This window comes from Ceratotherium simum, chromosome 25 (genome assembly GCF_057802395.1).
Source record: "Ceratotherium simum simum isolate JZ-2026a chromosome 25, ASM5780239v1, whole genome shotgun sequence".
In the NCBI taxonomy this organism is placed as follows: Eukaryota; Metazoa; Chordata; class Mammalia; order Perissodactyla; family Rhinocerotidae; genus Ceratotherium; species Ceratotherium simum.
The window spans coordinates 10,706,322-10,728,381 of NC_141924.1; the positions used below are offsets into that span (position 1 = coordinate 10,706,322).

At 61.0% G+C, this 22,060-nt stretch overlaps 1 protein-coding gene across 2 annotated transcripts in view; it reads right to left on the reverse strand.

Annotated features, from left to right (window-relative positions):
• Positions 1 to 22,060, reverse strand: part of CACNA1I (calcium voltage-gated channel subunit alpha1 I) — a 102,783-nt gene that overhangs the window by 23,261 nt on the left and 57,462 nt on the right. The window contains exons 7-20 of one of the 2 annotated variants that reach the window (XM_087448898.1): positions 20,527 to 20,619; positions 17,130 to 17,442; positions 14,350 to 14,775; positions 13,940 to 13,944; positions 6,758 to 6,909; positions 5,901 to 6,086; positions 5,482 to 5,599; positions 4,589 to 4,744; positions 4,041 to 4,134; positions 3,163 to 3,365; positions 1,992 to 2,483; positions 1,593 to 1,693; positions 737 to 860; positions 429 to 497 (exon numbers count right to left, since the gene is read on the reverse strand). In XM_087448898.1, the coding sequence (XP_087305024.1) occupies positions 429 to 497; positions 737 to 860; positions 1,593 to 1,693; positions 1,992 to 2,483; positions 3,163 to 3,365; positions 4,041 to 4,134; positions 4,589 to 4,744; positions 5,482 to 5,599; positions 5,901 to 6,086; positions 6,758 to 6,909; positions 13,940 to 13,944; positions 14,350 to 14,775; positions 17,130 to 17,442; positions 20,527 to 20,619 (2,532 nt within the window). The remainder of the gene's footprint in view (positions 1 to 428; positions 498 to 736; positions 861 to 1,592; positions 1,694 to 1,991; positions 2,484 to 3,162; positions 3,366 to 4,040; positions 4,135 to 4,588; positions 4,745 to 5,481; positions 5,600 to 5,900; positions 6,087 to 6,757; positions 6,910 to 13,939; positions 13,945 to 14,349; positions 14,776 to 17,129; positions 17,443 to 20,526; positions 20,620 to 22,060) is intronic. The other variant, XM_087448897.1, reaches the window with a different exon arrangement.

Consider the following 22,060-nt stretch of genomic DNA (forward strand, 5'->3'; position numbering starts at 1 on the left):
GGCCTGGGCTCTCCCTCCGAGGGCCAGCGATAGGCGGGGGCGGGGCGGGGTCAGGGCCCAGCGGTCGGCCCTGTTCGGTTCTCCCCGCACATCTGGCAAACCTCATTCAAAGCCCGACGGAATCCCTTCCCTGTGCCCCACCCCTCCAGCAGGTACCTCTGCTACACTGTAAATGTTTCCCCGCATTCGCCTTTCTGCCGGGTTGTGAGCTCCTGGAGAGCGGGGACTTGGCTGATCCTCCCCTCCCCTGTCCCCCGTCCCGGGAGCCCAGGGGATGGCACCAGGGGTTGGGCCTCCGGGGCCTCCTGTGGAATGTCACTGATGGGCAGGTGAGTGACAAGCTGAGGGAGGGGCACGCCAGGGTCAGGCACCAACCCCCCCCCACACAGCTGGGAGTGGAAGAGGTCCCAGGTGAAGCTGGGAGCTACCTTCAGCGTCATCTCGCCCACGAAGATGGCTGTGAAGATGTAGTTTGACACGGTGAGGAAGATGCGTTCCTGCAAGACCAGGAGATTCCATGGGCCCAGGGGCTCCCAGAACTGCCTGGCCACCTGGCAGCCATCCAGGAGAGGCTGCCACTTCACAGCCCAAGGAGGTTGTTCCCCTCCCCGGAGGCAAGCTCCCTGCCACACCTCCCTCAACCATGTTGGGCCCTGGCACACTGTCCCATAGCAGGCCCTGGTGGTCTGCCCCTCTGCCTTGTCCCTTGCCCTGCCAGAAGCCTGCAGCCACTCACAGTGCTGCCAGCCTCGATCTGGGGCCGCTCCAGGGCGATGGTGATGCAGTTGAGGAAGATGAAGGCCAGGACGACATAGTCGAAGAGCTTGTGGGCAATGATGGTCTGACACAGGACCCGGAACCTGGGCAGGGGTGGGCGGGGGGCCACATGAGTGTCGGTTTGCCCCTCACCACGGCCAGGAGGAAGGCAGAGGGACCAGGCACACATAGGGGCCAGGATGGCCTAGAGGAAGCTGGCCCTGCTCTTCTTCTCTGGCCACACAACAGGTGGTGACTTCACATCTGCCCAGGGTGCCCATTTGGAGCCGCCTCCCCGACCACACACCCACAGCAGCACACATCCTGGCGCCACAGGATGACGGGCACCCAGCTGGCCCTGGCACTCAAGGCCTTTCCACTCTGGTCCAAATACCGGAGCCTTGTCCTCCAGCCACTCAGACACATGTTGCCTGATGCCCTCAGCTTCTGCCCCCAGGTCTTCCCTCCGGCTGCTCCCTCACCTGGACCCCCCCCCACATCTTCACAACCCCTGCATCACCTCCTGGAATGCTGTCTGCCTCCAAGGTCCACAAAGGCCTCCTCCCCCAGGAAGCCCTCTGATCCCCCCACCAGACATGAGCACCCCAGGTCACTGGAGGATTCGTTCAACCTAGTGCCCAGCACAGGAATGGCCTAGACTAGGGGCGATGCCCAGGAAAGCCCCCACACCAACACTCCCCCTCCCCTGCAGACCCTTCACCACTGGGGTATGGGGGACCCTCCACCAATGGCCTTTCGTGTTTTGGTAGAACTCTCTCCCTCCCCGACATGTCAACTCCCTACTCCAACCTCGCCCCCAGCCTGGCCCTGCCCACCTGTTCTGGGGGGAGAAGAGGTAGACAGACCAGTCCTCGCGGACTTCGCACCAGTCGGGTTTGTAGACGTCAATCATCTTCCGGACGCGGAAGCACAGAGTCTGGCGAGGGGAGGATGGGGGGCAGGCGGGTCAGCGCTGCGCAGAGCTCCCAACTGTCCCCTCAAAACCAGAACCCTTGCCCCACCAAGGGCAGGCCTGGAGGGCTTCTGCCCCAGGCGTGGGCCCAGCTCGGGTGTGGGCAGTGCCGGCCCCGCCCCCTGCTCCCCACCTAAAGCCCTCCCCTTGGCCACGCCCCTGCCAGGCCCTCCCTGGCCACGCCCCTCGGCCCCTCCCCTTCGGCCCTAGCGGATCCTCTCCGGGTCCCCTCGGCCGGACCCCTAGAGCCCGCCGCACTCACGTAGTCGATCTCCTCCTCGTCCTCGCTGCGGTCCCGGCGGTCGTCCATCTTCGTGAAGACGTCCTTGGCGATGCTGGGCATCCTGCCGTTGCAGTCCTCGTGCCCAGGGGCCGGGCCCGCCGCCCTCCAGGCCGCCCGCGGGTGGGCGCCCACGGCGGGCACCAGCTCCGCCAGGTCCACCGAGTCTCTGGTGTCGAGGGACAGTGTGCGGCGGTGGTGGTGGTGACGGTGCGCCGGGTGGGGGCCGTGATGCGCGTGGTGGGCGTCGTGATGCGCGTGGTGGGCGTGCGGGGCGTACAGGGGCGCGGCCCGCGGGGGCCCCTCGTCCCGGGCGCCCTCGCAGGCCCGGGCCCCGCCGCCGCGCTCCCCCGAGAGCAGGGACTCGTGCTCGGCCGACGGCGGCCTGTGCTTGAGGCTGTTCCAGCTGGAGCGGCGGCCGGCCCAGGCCCCGCTGCGGCCCCACGGCCCGTGGTAGGAGCTCCGGGAGCTGGACTGGGAGGAAGCCGGGCTCCGGTCAGCGCCGGCCGCAACCCTGGGCTGTGACTGAAGGCAGCCTGCACGCCCGCTGAGGCCCGAGAGGGCCACCCGCCTGGCCAGTGGGTGACAGAACGGGCTAGGCCCCAGGGGTCCTCTCCCCGCCCCGCCTCTCACTCCAGCCACATCTGTGGACCTGTGGGTATGTCCACAGTGAGCTTACATTGGTTCCTGCCACCTCACTTCCCTTGAGAAAGGTACAGGAAGTTAGGGCAGCTCCTCATTTTACAGGGAAGGAACAGGCTCAGAGAAGGGCTGTAGCTTGCTCGTTGTCACACAGCTTGAAAGTGGCAGAGGCTGGATTCAAGCTCAAGTCTGCCTGACCCCAAAGCCCAGCTCTTTACCCTACACATTGCTGCTAAGACGAAAATCTAGTTCTCTACACCAGACCCACTGGCACTATTCATTCATTCATTCACTCATTCATTCATTCACTCATTCATTCCTTGTTGCCAGATCCTGCCCTGGGCACCCAGGAATGCAACAGACATGGTCCCTGCCTGGTTCTGGCTGGATAGTCTGGTGTCTTAAGCCTGGGTACCAGGTTGAGGCTGGACTAACAGGCACTTCTGCCCAGGGTCCCTCGACACACACCCCAGCAGGGAGCAGCCATCCAGAGCACCCCACAAAAACTCACCAGGGAGCGCTGGTCGTAGCTCACCCTCCCCAGGGACATGACACTGCTCTTGCGGGAACCGAGGGCCACCAGCATGGGGTCTGGCTGCAGCGAGAGGCGGGGGGCAGGTGCCACAGCCCCAGCAGGGCCCAGGTGTCCACCCAGAGGAAGGTTGGGGTCTAGATGCCCATTGGGGGTCAAGGAAATTGGGCAGAGCTTGGGATCTGGAGGGGTGGGATGGAGACAAAGGGAGGGCAGACAGACAGACAGAACAAGAGCAAAAGAAGCCATGAGATAAAGAAAGAGACATGGACGGTAACAGAAATGGAGAGTTTTTCTGGGGAGACCTCCTCCACCAGGAAGTCTTCCTGGTTGGACCCCATCACATGTGCCTCCCCTCCACCCCGCCTGCAGGGCTCTCAGCTTTATTTTTGGATGAGTGGGTCCCCTGCCTTCTGTGTTCAGGGACAGCCCCGAGCTTCACCCAGCATGGGAACCTCACTCCCATGCCCACTGCAGGAAGCAAGGCAGAGACTGTCCAGCCCGGTTACCGAGAAGGACACAGCATGGGTTGGGGACGTTCCAAGCTGCCCAGTAGTGACAGACAGGACCAGAACCCAGGTGTCCCGAGGCCCGAGGCTCTTCCCAACAGGCCACACCATGCGGAGGGTGAGGGTGGGCTGCAGCTACCCCTGTGGCTGGAATTCAGGAGGGCCATGAATGTCACAGACCTCTTTTTGGATTTAACATGTCTTTCAATTATGAATGTAAACAACCAACCACAGAGAATTGGCAGTCCTGGAGCCTGGGCTGGAGGGAAAGCCAGACGCTGTGCCCTTTGCCCACCTGGGTCTCGGGGACAGGTCCTGGCCCCCGGGGGCCAGTGGAGGTCTGCTTACCTCCACCGCCTTCCAGGCCCTCCTGGAGCTTGTCGAACTCCTCCATGTGGGACGAGCTCTGGTCCTCGTCTGAGCAGGAGCGATTGGCGTCACCCTGGGAGACCGTCCCTCACGTTGGAATGTAAGTCAGCTCAGGCCTTCCCTCCCTCCTGAACTTTTCAATGGGTGTTTTCACCCCCATTTTACAGATGGGGGAACTGAGGCTCAGAAAAGGGAAGTAAGAAGCTAACGAGGATCTAGGCCACAAACCCAAATCTACCTGACTGCAAATGTCCCCACTGCCTCAAGGAATGGAGGAGGCAGGATCCAGAATCTCAGAGACGGAGAGGCCTAGCCCTACACCCCTGGGAGAGAGGCAGGGATCCCAGATACAGCCCCCATCTGCATGCGTCCTGTGCTGGGAAGCTCACCACCTCATTGGCACCCCCCTCCTTTGGGGACCTGTTGCCTGTAAGTGTTTGAATCGCAGCCCTCCTCCACCTAGGACCCCTTCCCCCCACCCAGTCTTGTGCACATGGAGGTGCTTCCTCCACCAGGGCCACAGTCACCTCTGCCTGGAAGCCCTCCACCAGGATGGCCACCAGCAGGTTGAAGAGCACATAGTTGCCGAAGGTCATGAGGGCCACAAAGTAGAGTGAGGCCCAGGGGGAGGTGGAGGCCATGCCGTTGTAGAGGACGACATTCCAGTCCTCCTGGGTGAGGATCTGTGGGGGAGGGGCACGGCTCAGCCCTGGAGCACCCCCAGGCCCCAGCCCAGCCCAAGGGCCGAGGGAGCCCACCGGGTGGCATAGCTGCAGGAACACTGCCGCCCACGTCACCTGCAGCATCCTCTCACACAGGCTTGGGCACACCCAGGCCCTCACATGTGATGGCCCTAGCTGGGGGCCTGCCTCCCTCACACGCACACTGCTCTGCCCGCTGCCCACAGTTTGCCCACACTCTTTGGCCTGTGTCACACACTCTTGCCCTGACACTCACTCCCCGCTGATCGGTGCTCCCTCCTGGCTGCTCCCACAACCCCATCCTCTCAGCACACTCTCCTGCTCGAGCCCCACCCCCTGGGCATGGGCCCACCTCCTCCTCCCCTCGCTCCTTCTGCGCCCACTACACCTGTATAAACATGCTCATTCAACCATGCGCACGTTACACGTGAGGAAACAGTTTCAGAGAAGAATCCCAAGGTGCCCAAAGTGGAGGGGTGGGGGCGAGGGGCAGGGGTGGGTGATGGGCAGTCAGTCCAGCTCCCTGAGCTGGTGCTCACCAGCCTGGCCTGGCACCCAGGGCCTGCCCACTGGAGGCCGGAGTCCAAGGGCCTCCGTGTCAGGCCACGCCTCTTCTTCAGATTCTCCACGGCTGGTGACACCTCTGAAAAGTGATCCTGGGTGGCGGGCCTGGGAGAAACTCCTTCCCCTGAAGCCCAGGGACACACGCTGCCACTCACCTGGAACACGGTGACGATGGCCCACAGCAGGGAGTCGAAGTTCTTCCTGTCGGGGACCGTGTCGCCTGTGTCCGTGCGCAGGCTGAATTTGCAGCCAAAGATGTGCATCCCAAGGATGCTAGGGGAGGGATGGAGGTGGCTCAAAGGACTCGCGCACAGCAAGCTCTCTGCCCACCCACCTTGTTTCATTCTCAGAGTATGACGGGAGGGGGCAGCATTGGTCCCATTTTACAGAAGTGAAGGCTGAGGCTCAGAGAGGTAGTTCTCGCCCAGACCATAGGGAATTAAATGCTGGTGCCAGGAGTCACACCCAGGGCCAGGGTGTTGCCCAGAGAAGTTCAACCAGCCACTCTCCCCCAGGCTCCTGCCCACGACCCCAGCAGGCCCCACAGGCGTAGCCCCAGGTGGGCGGGGCTCACCTGAAGATGAAGATGAAGAGCATGAGCAGCATGCAGAAGGTGGCCACGTTGTCCATGGTCTTCATGAGCACCACGAGCTGGCGCCGCAGCGCGGGCATGAAGCGCACCAGCTTCAGCACCCGCAGCAGCCGGAAGGTCCGCAGCACCGACAGGCCGCCGTCCGCCTGCCCCACGATCTCCCAGATGCTGCGGCAGAGGGGTGGGCGGAGGAGGGTGGGGGAGGCAGGCGCGGTCGGTGGGAGGCCAGCAGGAGAGGCAGGCAGAGAAGGGAGAGGCCAGGAGGACGGGGAGACAGAGTTTCCATTCATTCATTCATTCATTCATCCAACAATGTGTCACGGGTCACTGCTCTCTCTCTCTCTCACGGGTCACGGCGCACTCTCTACCAGGGGCTCCTGACCTGGAGTCGACGGACACCCCCCAAGATGTCTACATCTAGAGTCCAGGAGGTCCACAAAGGTCACTGGCCTCTTTTTGAGATTTAACATTCTCTTGATTATGAATGTAAACAACAAACCACAGAGAATTAGCAGTTCCTATGACTTTGTGGCCAATCAAAATCACTGATATTTTCACATCAGTGATGCAGATATTTCCGAATATTATTTATGCTCATCCCTTCTTTGGAAGGGTGCTAGTCACAGACCTGCTGCTAGATCTTGCTATTTCATGCATTAATCCAGAAGCACATATATTGCTAAATCACAAATTTTTAACCATTTTGATACGTGTTTCTGAGTGTGATTGGTTTCCTTTGGTCTTATGTGGTTTATTTCCTGGCTGGAGTCAGTGCATTAAGGCCCCCACTCCCCCCCTCTGCTTCTGGGCCCACAGCATGCTGGGGGCGGGGCCGGCACCTGATGATGACAATGATGCTGTCGAAGATGTTGTAGGGGTTGCGCAGGTAGTCAAAGAGCCCGAAGGCAGCCAGCTTCAGGAGCATCTCCAGGGCGAACATGCTGGTGAAGACCACATTGCAGATCTCCAGGATGTTGGTCAGCTCCTCGGGCTGTGGGAGTGTTGGGGCAGGGGACAGGGATGCGGTCAGGCCCGAGGGCAGCCGTGGGTCCCCTCTGGATGCCCATTGGCTCCGGGACCCTTGCCACGCTGGCTGCATGACCCGGCAGGTCAGTGCCCTCACTGGAGCCCAATCTGCCCCCTACACAGTGGCCTCGGGAACTTTGCAACTCTGCTGTCCTGAGAGGTCCACCGAGGTGGTGGGACCCCACAGGGCTGACCTTCCATAAATTTAGAAATGATGCTGGTAGTGCACACTAAAGGAGGCATTATGATACCCATTTTACAGGTGAGGAAACTGAGGCTCAGAAGCCAGCCTGAGGTCACATGGCCAGACACAGAGTAAGACGGGTAGGCAAGCCATGATTGCTAGAAACGCCCGGTTCACCATGACGCTAGCCCATGTAGTGAGCATGTGCAGGCCCCATTCTGTGCATGTCACAGTGTCACATCACATCAAGTCCCGCACAAGAGCCCAGTCAGCAGGTGAGGAAGCAGGTTCAGAGAAGGCCAGTCCCTGCCCGAGTCTGCGGAGCCAGTAAGGGGCAGAGCCAGGATTCAAACCCAGGCAGCCTGGCTCCAAGGCTCCCGCCCTTAACCCCTGCCCGTGTAGACAGCCCTCCCCAGCCCACCCCTCGCTCCCCATCCCCAGCAATGGCCATCTCAGGATTGCGGGTGGCTGGAGACCACCATGCCCCGTGAAGGGAGGATGGAGACCTACTGTGTGCCACAATGGCTCTTAATCCACCCCACCACCCTGGTTGGTGGGGTTTATTTCCCCCACTTCTCAGAGAAGGACACGGAGGCCCAGGGAGGTCAAGGGTTAAAGTCACCAGTTGGTCAGAAGGAGACTAGCCCCCTTGGCCACAGAGCCAGCCTCTGCCCCCAGAGCTGTGTACCTCCTGGTGTTAGCAGCAGGAGACATCCCTGCAAATGGGGCCCTCTGAGCAACCACAGTACAGACAACAGGCCACACTATGGGCTATGACGGGGGGCGGGGTTCCAGGTCCACCCCCACCCCGGCCTCAGTTTCCTTATCCACAAAGCCAGGGGGTGGAATGAGATGATATTCATCCCAAACCTCTCTGCTCCATCCCCACTCTCCCCTCCACCGCCCCTCCGGGCCTGGGGAAGCATCTGGTGTCTGCTCACCAAGGGGCCAGGTTGGGAAGGGCCATTCGTTCAGCCCTGAGCACGAGCCCATGCTAAGCTGACCCCCAACACAATTACTGACGCCTTAGACAACCCTTGAGGTAGCTGTTAGCATCTCCATTTTACAGATGAGGAAACTGAGCCCGGGAGAAGTGAACTGGATGTGCAAGGATGTGGCAGAGCCAGGCACCGAACCAAGTCGGACTCCAAACTGCTCTCCCCTTACACACACCGAAGCCCCACCCGAACTCATCCATTCATTCATTCACTCATTCATTACTGCATGCATCCCACAGGTTCTCTGAGCCTCCACTGTGTGCAGGACTCATGCTACCCAGGACGGCCAATGGTGGATGAGTCAGGACGTTCCCCTGCCCTCAAGAAGTGCAGGCTCCGGTCGCAAAGCCCAACACACAAAGTTCACAAAACCAGTCGGCAGGTGCTAAAAACAGCGGGAAGTTGAGGGTGGCTGAGGGGCAAAGTGACCATGGGGTCAGAAGCAGCTTCCTGGAGGAAGTGACATCTCAGCAGAGACCTCAAAGCTGAGAGGGAGAGCCGGGTGATGGAGAAGAAGAGAAGGTGTCCAAGCAGAGGGACCAGCCAGAGCAAGGGCTGGGAAGTGGGAGAGCACAGCCCCACCCCCCATGGCACGGCGCCTCAGGGGCCTGACGTGATTCTACTTGGGTCAAAAGAAGAGGAGGGAAAAAAACCCAACCACCCACTTCCTGCCTGGTGCCTGAGAAATCTAATAAAACTGCCAGCTCCTCTCAAGCCCAGATAAAAGAAGCCCCATTTCCACCCGTAATTACATTTGACTCACAAAATGGTCCCGGAAAAAGAGTGGGACCCTGAGAGGGGCCCCTCAGCGGGGAGGGGCTGGGGCCCAGCATCCCTGGCTGAGCCAGGGCCCAGATGCAGCTCAGAGCCGCCAATTTCCCAGCCTGCCAAAAACAGAGATGAAAAATGTGGACGCTGACGCTCCATAACGGCGGATCACCAGCTCCAGGCCGCACACGCTGCACACACTCCTGCCCGCGGCTGATGCGCGGGGCCACCACTCTGCTCTCCTGGAAAGGTCACCCGCCGCTTCCCTCCTCCCTCGCAACAGCTGTTCCTCTAGTCAAGCGCACACCTGTTAATCTTTCTCTAATGGACCATCCGTCACTCCCGCAAGCATGTTTCTGGGAGAGAGACGGTGAGCGGGAGAGAGACAGACAGACAGACGAATACAGACACCATGAGCGAGAGACCACAACCATGGCGGGAGACAGCAGCAGCCAGATGGACAAAGAGAGACTCGAAAGAGAGACGGACAGACAGACAAACAGACACGGGGAGTGAGAGGCAAAGACAAGCGTAGAGAGACGAGACAAAGAGAGAAAAATGCAGATAAAAACATAATGAAGGACCAAGATCAGGACATCGTGGGAGTCAAAGAAAGAGCCAGAAAGTGAGAGGAAGAGCGGGCAGACAGACAGACAGGCAGAGACTGCAGAGAGGTGGCAACGACCCCCCCAGTGGAAGAGGAGGTGCTGAAGGGCAGAAAAGCCAGGTTAAGTCAGAGGCAGGAGGGCAGAGGGCAGGGGCAGGGCCAACCCATCCCTGCCTGATGCCAGGCTTGGGAGGCACCAGGCTGCCCAGCCTCCAGCCATTTCTGCAGGAGTAGATACGGGCCTGGCTGGGCAGGGGTCTCTACACTGCCCCCAGGAACACTTAGAGCCCAGCACCATCCCCAGGATAACGGCAGCTGGTGTTAAGCGTCTCCCACGTACCAGGCAGTGCTAAGCACTTTCCATGAATTATGTCGTCTAAGCCTGAAACATTACCCTATAGTGTCCCCACTTTACAGATGGAAACCTGAGGCTCAGCGAGGAGAAGTGACTGCCCAGGGCAACCACCAGGCAGTGGTGGAATCAGACCTCAAACCCAGGTCTCCTCCCTCTGCCCTGCCCCCTCCCCAGGGCCCAGGCGCCTTCACTGCCCCACTTTTCTGACTGAGGCTCCAGGTCAGCACAGACATGTCACTGCCCTGCTTACAAGCCTTCCATGGCCCCCCAGTGTCCTAAGAATAAAACCGGCCTCAAGACTTTTCATGGATGGACAGCCTCCCTGGCCTCCTAGGCTGTCTGCCCTGCCCCACATGCACATCCTCCTTGAGGGCTCAGGAGCATGCCTACGCTCCTGGTACCTGTATCTGTCCCTCCTCAGTCTCACTGATGAAATCTCAGTCATGCTTCAGGATCCATCTCCAGTGCCACTGCCTCCAGGAAGCCTTCCCTGACTGCAGCCTATGTTGGTGTCTCTCCCCTACACCCTCAGGGAGCTGAAATGTTGGGCACTAAGCAACCCATCTTCCTCTTCCCAGAATCACCCCAGACTTGGGTGACCAGTGACTTTACGGGGCTGCTGAAGGAAGAATAGAGCCTGCTTTGACCCATGCGTTGATTTGGAGGCCTTGAATGCATTCCCCTGGGAGCTGGAGCCAGTGGGCCTGCCCCGGGGAGGCTCCCTGCACCCCTGCCATGCTGCCCACTCAGCCTGACCCTCTTTCCAGCTGTCCAACTTGGGGAGCAGCCTTGCCCAGCTCAGGAGGAGTCAGGCAAGTGGATGGGTGAAGGCTGGGAGAGGAAGCTGAGAGCCAGACTGCTCCCAGGAGCAACGTCTCCCCACCCGCCTCCTGTCCGCTTTGTGGAACCTCCAATTCCACCTCACCATCTCGGAGCCCAGCTGGGTGGCCTCTCTGAGCCTCAGTTTCCCCATCTGCCCAGTGGGGATAAGACACTCACCCTGCCTGCCCCATAGGGCTGCCATGGGGATCACCCAGGGAAGAGATGTGACGACACATGACAGCAGGTGATGATGGAGGCATCTGGCCACCCAGGCTGACCCCACCCCACTGCCTGTCACGCAGCCTCGGTCATGGACGTTCTGGGCCCACCCTCCTCCCAGGGCTATCCAGGAGGGCAGACTTCACCACCACCTGACCACCTCATGGGTCACACAGGCCCCTGCCTGGCTGACCCCTCCGTTCACCTGTCACCTCCTCCCTGGTCAGTCCCTACCAGGAATAGCATCTGTGGCCACGAGGAACCTGGTGACGCTCCCTCGTGATTTTGACAGCAGTGACCACCTAAAGGCCACAGGCACCCGCAATCCCATCTCTCGTTCATCAGAGCACCCAGGAGCAGAGAGGCGGGGGCCAGCCTTGCTTTCCCGATGGAGTAGGAAAGCAGTGCCCAAGCTCGTCACGCCCTCACCACCTGCCACCCCCCTGTGGCCACACCAAGCTCCCTGCCGGCAGGGTGGGCAACCGGGGCATGGCGGGGGGCCCCCAGGACGCCTCCTCTCCACGGTCACCACCCCTGCAGGAGAGGGGGCTGTGCGTGTTCACCCACCTTCTCCTCCTGCTCCTCCCCTTCTCTCCCTGCCCCTTGGCAGCCCTGGGCCACCTCTCTCTGCAGGCGCCACCTCAGACGGGGCTGCTCAGAATAAACACGGGGTGGGGCGGACCACTTCCCACTGAGCCATGTCTGGGGGCGAGGAGAGTGGAGCCAAAACACCAGCAGCCCCCAAGCAGGCCCTGCGCAGAGTACGCTCGGCCAGACAATGGCTGCCGCTCAGAGCTGCTTTAAAAAGAACATTTTAAAAATCCTCCTCCCCCTCACTTTTTCTTTAATTAATTAATTTTTTGAGGCCCAGACAGCGGATGGTAAACTCACCCCAAGGGTGGGGGTGTAAGGCTCCAACACAAGATTCAGAAATAATTCCTAACTTGTGAGCACACCTACTGTGCGCCAGGCTTCCTAACGCACCCTCCCAGCCACTCTGTGAGGATGGGACCGTGTGCCCCTTTACAGATGGGGACACCAGCTGAAGGAGGCCAAGCGACTGGCCCAAGTCCGCCCTGCCGGTCAACAGCAGAAGCAGGGATGGAACCTGGAGCTTGAGCGATGGACTTCACTCCCTGGGAGGTGGCCTTCACAGGACGGCAGGGGGACGGTGACAATAGCTGCTTCAAGGGGGGGTTGTGAGGACTCAACACACCGTGCAGGCTCGGGGCCTGGCGCTTAGTAGGTGCTCAGCAAACGGGGAGGGGAAGGGCACACAGTCAGGGCACCTGCTTCGTAGCTGAGGAACCCGAGGCGGAGTCTATGAAGGGCAGGAGACTGGCCAGGGAGAACAGCCTCTCCAGCCCGGCGGGGGCACCAGGGGGTGCCCGCAGTGCCAGACAGGAGAGGCTCCCCCATATTCCAGGCTAGAAAGCTTTTCGGACAGGATGTGGTGGGAGAAGTGAGGGGGACAGGCCGGGCAGGGAGACCTTGAGGAGGCTTGGGCAGAGCCCATGGCCTGGCCTGAGGCTGGGGCCTGGCGTAGAGGGAGAGGCTGGGCCCAGAGAACAGAGCTGCCCCAGCCTCCGCGTTGGCTTGGAGGGGATGGCTGAGGAGGCAGGGACCAGTCAGACGCTGGCAAACAGGCCTCTGAAAAACAGCCCTGATTTGTAGCAAATGCCAATTTCCGTGGTGTAAATCTCTCACCATGGCCAATTTCAAGCTACCAACTGTTTTTAACACGGGCTTGCAAAATTCCTGAGTGTTAGGAAATTGGCTCTCGCAGGCTGGTTCCAGCAAGTCCCTGGCAGGGACAGTGCTCAGGCTCTCAGCGGGACTGTGACAGGCCCCTCAGTGCTGCCCCACACAGAGACCAGAGCCAGCAGCCCAACGGCACCTGTTCCCTGTGGCTCCCCCCCCCAAAGGAATGCTGGCCCGGAAGGCTGGACCCTAGGCGAGCGGGGTCGGGCTGCCTGTCTCCCCGGCTTCACCCCGCAGAGAGCCTTCCCCTAGCCCTCCCCAGAGACCTTTTTAATTAAGCCGGAATGGCTGGCAAACCAGCTGATCCTAGCAGAGTCGGCAGCCCCAGGGGCCGCGTTTAAGTAAATTGAATGGAGCCTGCGCTGGGCGAACTAATGAAGAGGGAAATGAGAGTGTGGCCCGCCGCAGGGCCAGCGGGCGGGTGGAGGGCTTCCGCAGAGAGAGGGCAGCAGGGAAGCAAAGGGGACGTGGAAATCCACACCCTGCGGGGTGTCAGTCTCGCCACAGAGAGGTGTGAATTCAAATCTGGCCCCTGACTGGCTGTGGGACCTGGGCCAGTGGCATCCCCTCCCTGGGCCTCAGGATCGCCAGCTGCCAAATGGGGTGCCCTCACAGGGCTGGGATGCAGGTTAAGGGAGGGAACCCATCCAGGGGATAGGGGGCAGTAGGAGTGAGAAAATGGTGTTTTTCCAAATGGAACCAGAGTTGGACTTGTCATCCAGGCTGTCACCCCAGTGTGACCTATGGACTGGGGACATCTGTGCTAACCCCCCATAGCCCTCCATCCCGTGTGCCCACAAATAGCTTCCTCTCCTCATGTACACATCATCCCAGCACTCCTGCCACCTCCCGGAAGCCGTCCCCTCCCCCATGTGCTGTCCCCCCTAGGGGACCCTTTCTCCGAACTCTGAATCCCCAGTGGTACCCCCCACAGCACACACAAGGGGCCTGGGACACACCATTCAACTCAGCCCACACACACCTGCACCCCATGCACCCAGAGCTGAGGACAGAAGAGACCACAGGGCTGGCCAAGGAGGGAGATGGGGGACAGCCTTCGCAGGACAATCGCAGGGCCACCCTCAGTGCCGTCGGACTGTGGGGAGGGTGGAGTAAGCGGGGGCCTCAGGGACAGGAGGATGCCCTGCCCGCTGAAGGGATGTTGCAGGCAGAGCATGAGGAGCCTGGAACGTCAGCGGAAAGGTCTACGTTTCATGCCAAGGGCAATGCGGAGCTGTGCAAGTTTGGGGCAGGGGAGAGCCCAGCCTCGGCAAAGATCACTCCAGCTGCTCTGGGGAGAGTGGACAGCAGGGCTCAAACGGAAAGGTGATGAATGGAAGTTAGATTTGCAGGGACTGGCCGTGGATGGGCTTTGGGTGCCTTGGGGTCCAGTCTGAGCAGCTCAGGAGGGAAGGAACTGCCCTCATTCTCACCCCAAGTAGCCAGTCCCAGCACGGCCTCACCCGGTCACTCCTTCACCCATTCAGCAGACACTGAGCTCCTCGCTCCTCTGTGCCTGGCCCTGGTCTGGTCACTGAGGCCACGTGGGTGGATTGGACCCAGCCCCGGTCGGGCGGAGACAGACCCACAGTGGGTGTCCCACACGGTGGCTGGCTGGGGCTGGCTGGGGCCTGGGCGCCCGGCCCTCCCTCCACACACGCGCCCCGCCCGCCTCCAGCGCCCACCCCAACTGGCCTGCTCGTGGTGCTCGATGCCCATGCTGACGGTGTTGACCAGGATGGCCATCATGATGCCCCGGCTGAAGTACTTGCTGTCCACGATGCCGCGCAGCTTGGCTCGCGTCTCCCGCCACAGGGCCCCGCACAGCCGGGCGGGCCCATCCGCCTGCTCCTCCTCGTCCTCCTTCCCCAGCCCCGAGGAGGCCCCATCCTCGCTGCTCCGGGCCCCGTCCCCACCGACCTCGTCCTCGCCACCACCGGAGCCCCCGGAGCCCGAGCCCTCCTGGCTTGAGTCAGTGCTGCCCAGGCCCGAGGGCCGCCGGCCCGCCTCATTCTGGCAGCGGGGGCAGCTGGTGGGGTCGGAAGCCAGCATGGCAGAGATCGGCTGCACCAGCGTGTGGGGCGTGGGGTCCAGCGGGCTGTGTCTCGGGCACAGCTCTGCAAAGCAAGCAGAGGGCAGGGTCGGTGCCTCACGCTCGAGACCGCTGGAGGCAGCACCCACACCGGGCCCCAGCCCCACCCTGGGACACAACCCCACATGCGCTTCAGGCTCCCGTGGCCCACAGGGTCTGCCTGGAACGCGGCAGCCCCACCTGGAGGCCGAGTGGCGCCTGGTTCCTGGGGAAATGGTTTTCCCTTCTGGGCCTTGTTTGCCCCTGTGCAGAAGCAGGGACTGGGAGAAGCCACCCTGCAGGAGGATTCTATTGGTTACTACATGTGATGTCCCTAGAATGGGGCCTGGGCACACAGACACATTAGCTGTCCTTGCTCCATCACTTCCCGGCCCGTGGCCCCGGGTTAGTCACTGAACAGAGCCTCCCGGAACCCCAGCCCCTCCCCACCGTCCTGCTTGGGGACAGCATGCAGCTTGGGACATGGCTGAGGAGGGGTATCTGAAAGGCGGGTGTAGAGAGCAGACACCTCTCACAGGAAGCCAGGGTGGCCTCGGCCTTCCCCAGCTCTCCCGCCTGCACGTGGGGCCCATCGCATCCCAGGGAGGGAACAAGGCAGGAGCCCTGGCAGGGGCAGGCCCTGGCTGTAGCATTGCCTCCACACAAGCTGAGGCCAGGGCTGGCCCCAGGGGAGCAGGCAGGAGGGGCCGACCGGAGCTGTCGGCCCTTCGCTGTCCGGGGAGAGTGCGAGAAGCCTGGCCAGGTCTGAGGCCCGAGCTCTGTGATCTGTGAACCATTTCTAAGAATGTCACAGAGGCGCTCTCTGGGTAGTTTGGTTTCTTCTTTATATTTGTCTATATTTTCCTAGAATTAACAGGTTTTGCTCGTGTATGCAAAAAACACAACATTCAAAGAAAAGAAAACATGTAACGGCTACCCTTCATTTCCACACTTGCCTCCAAATACCTCCCAATGCCCTGGACAGGCCCTCTGACTCATTCACCCCTGAAGCCGGAGGGGGCAGCCCGCAGCCCAGGGGTCAGTCCCACCTCAGCGGGAGGACAGGGCAAAGCCCTTCTCAGCCCGCCTGTCTGTGGGGCTGGGCCCCTGACACGTTTCCCAGGGAAGCGGGAAGGCACGAGGCCTGGGGGCAGGGGGCAAGACCTCCCTCCAGACGCCCCCTGGGACTGCTCTCCACGCAGGTTCCCTGGAGAGCATGGTGGGAGCCCCCTGCAGTAAACACCCCTCCCCGCGTCATCCAGGAACGCCGGGTGCCAGCCTTGCCCAGACCCCAGCTCCCCCATCCACGTGCTAAGCCAGCCCACAGGCCACCTGGAGCCTCCTCCAGGACCATGTCTGGACGGCTGTCGCCCAGAGACGGGTGGGCAGCAGCTCTGAGCCTGAATTCTCCAGCTTGCCTCCAGAGAATCTCATCCCCAGGACGTGAGAGCAGCAAGAACAGGGCCTGGAGGTGGCTGACTCCCACTGTGTATGGGCCTCCTCCTCATCTCACAGAGGGGGAGACTGAGGCCTGCAGAGGCGCCGGGGCTGCCCAAGGTTGCACGCTGTGCATCTGCTCCAGGGTACAGTCCCCATGATGCCTGCTGACTTCCTTCTTGGCACCAACTGGGGGCAGGACTGGGTCTGCGGGTGGGGGCCACCTCCCGTGGTGGGATTCCCTCCTCCTACGGGAGCAGCTCATGTCCCCCTGGGGGCAGGCTCAGCAGACTTCAACACTCTGACCTCCCTGACCTAAGTGATTCCCTTCATCTCTCTAGACCTTAGTTTTTTGTCTGAAAATGGGATAATATTCTTCACTCTGCCCCCTTCTCAGGGCTGTTTTCTAGAACAGATGAGAAAACGAATGGAGAGCCCTTTCTGAGCCTGTAGTGCTAACTCTCAGAAAGAACTGGCTACAGTCTACAGTCCAGCAAGCAGGGAAACGGCCCAAGGCAGGAGCAGATCCCAGGGAGGCACGTGTCCCCAGCATGCCAGGCCTTTGCAGGGCAGGCCATGCCCCTTTATTCCAGGCGGCCAGATGTCACCTCTCAGGTGTGCCAGCAAGCTGCAGTGGCAGCAGGAGCCATGCAGGCTGCAGGGCGACGGAATTTCCGAGTTTTACAAGTTCATTTCTTTCAAGTGAGGATCCCAGGGGCGGAGGGAATTCCTCCAGGGTGGGGGTTGAGTCCCCGAGCCCAGGGAATGCCCAGGCCAGGCACTGGCAGGTGGTCGGGAAAGGATGGAGGGAACCGAGGGGTGTGGACTGGAGGGGGGCAGAGACCCAGGTTCTCAAGCTGCTGGACGGCTCTGCTTGTGCCGTGGAGATGGGGATGCACGTCTGCAAACAGTGCCGGCTCTGAGTCCCAGCTGGAGGCACATGAGGCTGCGGGGGCCACTTACTGTAGTGCCTGGGCTCCTTGGCGTGGGGCCCCGGCTTGGCGGAGGCGGGTGCTCTGGGGCCCAGGGCCTGGCGCCGGCTCTGCAGTGCCTGGTAGAGGCCCAGGGCGCGGCGCTTGGCCTTGCGCAGGATGTGGCAGACGTACTGGAAGATCTCCTCGTAGCAGTCCCCGGGCTCGGCGTAGCTGGCCACCGTGCTGGACGACAGGTAGCGCTGCCGCTGCTCCAGCATCAGCCGGTGCTCCCGCTGCTTGGTCTCCGAGAACTGGGTCGCTATGACAACGAGGCACAGGTTGATCATGAAGAAGGAGCCCACCTGTGACCAACGGGAGGAGAGGACAGGGACAGGGATGGAGGAGACAGGGGGTGGGGGAGGCCGACATGGGGGGTGGGGTGGGGGGAGGCGGAGATGGAGAGACGAGGAGACAGAGATGGAGATGGAGTGACAGAGGCAGGGCGAGAAGCCCGGGGATACAGGGGCAGAAAGGGAGACGGAGGGAGGGGAAGGGATGGATCCGAGACACAAAACAGGGAGAGGACAGAGCAGGGAGGCAGACAGCCAGAGACAGCCAGGGGTACAGAGAGACGAGGACGAGGAGAGACACCGAGAGAGAGTAAGAGAGGCTCAGAGAGGACAGAACCAGAGGGTGTGGGAGACGCAGAGTGAGGGGGCAGATGGAGACAGGGAGAGAGAGGAGGGGCGGGGGAGGGCCCAGAGAGGCGGAGAGGCACAGGCACAGGTAGGGACAGGAAAAGATCACTGAGGCCTTGCCCTGGGAGGAGGCCAGGCCCCAGGACAGCAAGGGCCCGGGCAGCTCCCCAGGCCCCACTGAGGCCCGCTTCCATCCCTCTCCTCTCAGGCCCCTAGGTCCTGGCCACGGCTGCCCTCCTGTCTGGGACATGAGCACAGAGGCCAGGGAGGGAGGCACAGCCCCTCTCAGGCTACCCAGGCCCCAAGTCCCAGCCGGCCTTGACTTTGGCCCCAGCTAGACCCCCAGACACGAAAAGAGAAGCTTCCCTCTGAAAGGGTTTACGTGTGAGGCTGTCTCGGTGCTTGCCTGGCGGTGGTGGGGAGAGGCTGCCCAGTCAGTGCTAGGAACCCCGCCACCTCGTGACCCAGGGCCTAGCTCAGGGGCCCCCACAGGGAGAAGAGCCCTTCCTGCCCAGTTTCCGAAGAGCAGGCCCCTCCCCTGGCATTTGCTAAGCCTCTGAACAGGCTCAGTGGCCTGCCAGTGAGAGGCCTCCTCCAGGCTACCGTCCAGGAGGCTCCCACAGGCCGCAGTCCCACTCACTGATTCAACTTCCCTCCTCTCCCCAACAGCATGGTTAGGGAGCTGGGGTTCTGGGGGTGTCGAGTAGGGGCTTCCAGGCACAGAGGACTCTGGGAAAATTCCAGGTAAGAGATGCCCCACTCATTCACCCTCTCTGTCATTTCTTTCTCAAGCATTTCCTTGGAGACCTGCTCCGAACCAGGCCTGTGTCAGGGGCACAGAGGAGGAGCGGATATGGAGCCTCTCCTTCGGGAACTCACACCTGTCAGCCTTCTACCCAGCCTGCCTCTGCAGCTGCCCCCACTGGGTGACTCAAGCAGCAACCCCATCCCCTCTGGACCTCCATTTCCCTATCTGTAACATTGAAGGCTTGCGCAAAATGAGCTTAGGACTTTTCCAATCAGAGGGAGCACTGGGGAACGGGGTCTGAGGGCTGAGGACCCCTCACCGGCTGTGTGGCCCAGGCCAGGCACCTCACCTCTCTGGGGCTCAGGGCCCTCACCCGAGCAACAGGCGGGTGACCCCACGTGGCCAGGGTCAAGAGGGTAAATGACAGCAGGGTCGCTCAGGCTCTGCTCTCTGGACCGTCACTGTTCCCCAAGTCACTAGGAGCTCAGGAAGCTAAGGGGTCTACCTGCGGTCACGAAGGGAATTGCCAACCCCAGACTGCCACCCTAACTCCATCAGGAGGAGCTGAGGGAGCATCCTCCAGCCCCTCTCTGGAATTCGAGGCTTCTCTAGCAATCCCAGTGGTCACAATCCCTACTGATGGAAGATTCTGTCCACTTCAGGGTCTCTGTGAGTTACTCCCCTGCCCAGAAGCCTCTTCCTCTGGCTGCCCCTGCCCCCTGAGTTTTTAAGGCTCAATTCTCGTATCACCTCCTCCAGGAAGCCTCACACTCCCCCAGCCCTCCTCCAAGCTGGATCAGAGGCCTCCTTGGGCTCCCTCAGCCTCCTGGGCTGCCTTCTATCACAGCTCCTAAGATGCTGTCTGGTCGTTGTTTGCTGTAGCCCATCTCTCCTCACAAGACTGTGACCCCCTCGAGGGCAGGGCCGGGCCTGACTCACAGCTCAGTTCCTGGCACTCAGCTCAGGGCCTGGTGCAGAGCAGACCTCCCTGAACGTGCCAGGGAATGAACAAACCAGTGGACGAACAGCGATGCTGAACGAAGCCTGGTCCCTCTCCTTTGATCTGGGGGGTCTCCTTACGGGTTCACGGCCCCAGCCTCCCCAGGAAAGTGTCAGAGCTAAGCCAACAGCAGGTGCGTCTCAGGTCACCTGCCAGCTTGTCCCGGACCCCCAGGTCAAGGTCCCAGCAGCCCAGGATGCAGTGCTTCCCCAGAGGGTGAGGCACGTCCTCTCCCACCACCAGGGAGCCAGAGAATCCAGCTTCGCGGCAGCAGGGAGCCAACAGCAACTCTCCGGGAGTGAATCACCTTGACCTTCTGGGGATTGTGCTCTGGCTGAAGCTGCAGTCAGGCATGACAAGGCGGATGAGCTCGCTCTCTGGAGTTCGTGGGGGAGAAGGCAGGAGGGGCCAGGCAGGAAGGGGGGCCTGCTCTGCGGGGCAGAGAGAGCCCCGCCTCCATCTCCAGGTCACCCCCACAAGGCAGGCTGCCTGAGAAGTGGGAGTCCCTCCAAGAATTTCAGGGAGCTCCACTGGGTCATGACCAGGGCTGGTCTCCTCTCCAAATGCTGCTCAGGAAGCAGCCCCGGGCTTCCATTTCAGAGCATCTCATCTTCCCGCCCCAGGAAAATAGGGATAAGCTGGAGCCCTTGAGAAGTTTCCAACCTGGGGCTGCGCCCCGGCGAAGGTCATGAAAAGAATGTACTCCCAGAGACTATGAGGCAGAGAAACAGGAGCAGGAGCCATGGGGTGGACTTAGATGCCCAGAAATGAGAAACAAGGGCAATTGGAAGTGACGGATGCTTCCAGCGGCGGCCCCTGACGAGTCCCTTCAATCACCTGCTGCTCGGCTGCATTTAAAATTGCCTCTCCTGCTCTCTCCCGTCCAGTCTCCTGGCTCTGAAGGGCTCCCTGAGGACTCCCGAAGAACTCCCCGCCGCCCGTCCCCTGGTCCATGAGTCCTTGGAGCTTGCCCGGAGAGCCCAGCTTCCCTGACACTTACTATGATAAGCAGGATAAAGTAGATGAAGTTGTAGAAGGAGTGAGCATCCATCACGTAGTACATGATCTCCACCCAGCCTTCCAGAGTAATCACCTGCCAGGACAGAGCGGGGAGGAAAGAGCCTAAGACAGGCCGGCCTCAGGAAAGGCAGGCGACAGACAGCGCCCCAGACAGAGGCCCTACTGTGTTCCAGGACACTTTACACACGTTCTCTCTTGTACTTCTCACAAGGGCTCAGCAGGGCAGCCACCCTCATCCCCGTTATACAGGTGAGGAAACTGAGGTTCAGAGAGGTGAGGGCATTTGCCTAACATCACACAGCTGGAAGGAGTGGAGCCAGACTTAAGCTGGTCCCTCTCACCCCAGAGCCCACCCTGTTTCCAGTCTACACCACCAAGGCGGGAGGGCTGGAAGCAGGGGGCCCTGGGCTCTGGCTCCAGCTTACCAGCTGAGCCACTCTCTGAACCTCAGCTGCTGCTCCTTCAGTATATGGCAATAACAGAGCCCACCCGGCAGGGGTAGGGTGCGGCTCAGCTGAGCCCGGCAGTGTGGCTGTGATGAGGCTGGTGTGACTCTGTCCCCTACACATGCATTCCCAGAGAGGGAGTCAGAGCACCCTTGGGCAAGACAAATGCTGGGTCTGCCCAGCACTGCCGAGCAGCCCACCACCCTCTGGGGGCCGGAGGGTCCCAAAACACAGCTGCGGGGCTGTAGCTCTAAACCCCGTGACCCTGCCGCTCCTCACAGCAGCCACCTCGGTAAGGCCCTCCCACCACCTCAGGGGCTTGTCCTCAGCCACCACCCTCTGTCTTGCCCCATCCTTCCCCCTGAGGACCGCAGGAAGGTGATCTTTACCAAGTACGCACTGCACACTGGGCTGACTGCTCTGCTAACATCCTCCGGTTTATTCTCAGCCATTCAATGGGGGGGGGGCTGTTATCACCCCATTTTAGAGATAGGGAAACTGAGGCACAGAGACATCAAGCAATTCACCCACGTCCCACAGGTCTGGTTCCCTAAACATACCCCACCCCTCTCCCCCGCAGGGCCATACAATGCCATCAAGTGCTCTGCACAGAGTAAAACCTGTGGATATGTGTGTAGTGGGCCACAAGGTAAAATGCATTTCTTACTGAGTTTTGCTCTCAAAAACGAAAGTCTGAGAGACCCCGCCCTAGACTCCAGATAAACAGCTCCCCGGTGCTCCCGGCACACCCCTGTGGCTTCTCTGCCCCGACGCTGCCTTGCCTGCTCAGCCCCACTAACGGGGCTTGAGTCCAGCCTCTCCTCTCTATGAACAGACCTCCCCGCGGGGACCCAACTGCCCCTGGCAACCCGGGACTCCGCAGAGAGGCTTTGGGGTCACCCAGACCTGGGTGAGAATCCTGATCTGCCATTTAGTAGTCACGTCGTCCTCGCTTCCCTTCTTTGACCCTCAGTGGCTCTGTCTGTAACGTGGGCGTGATCGTGCCCAATGGCCAGCACGCTGGGCAGACGTCAACGAAACGACAGGTGGCAAACGCCCAGCGCGGAG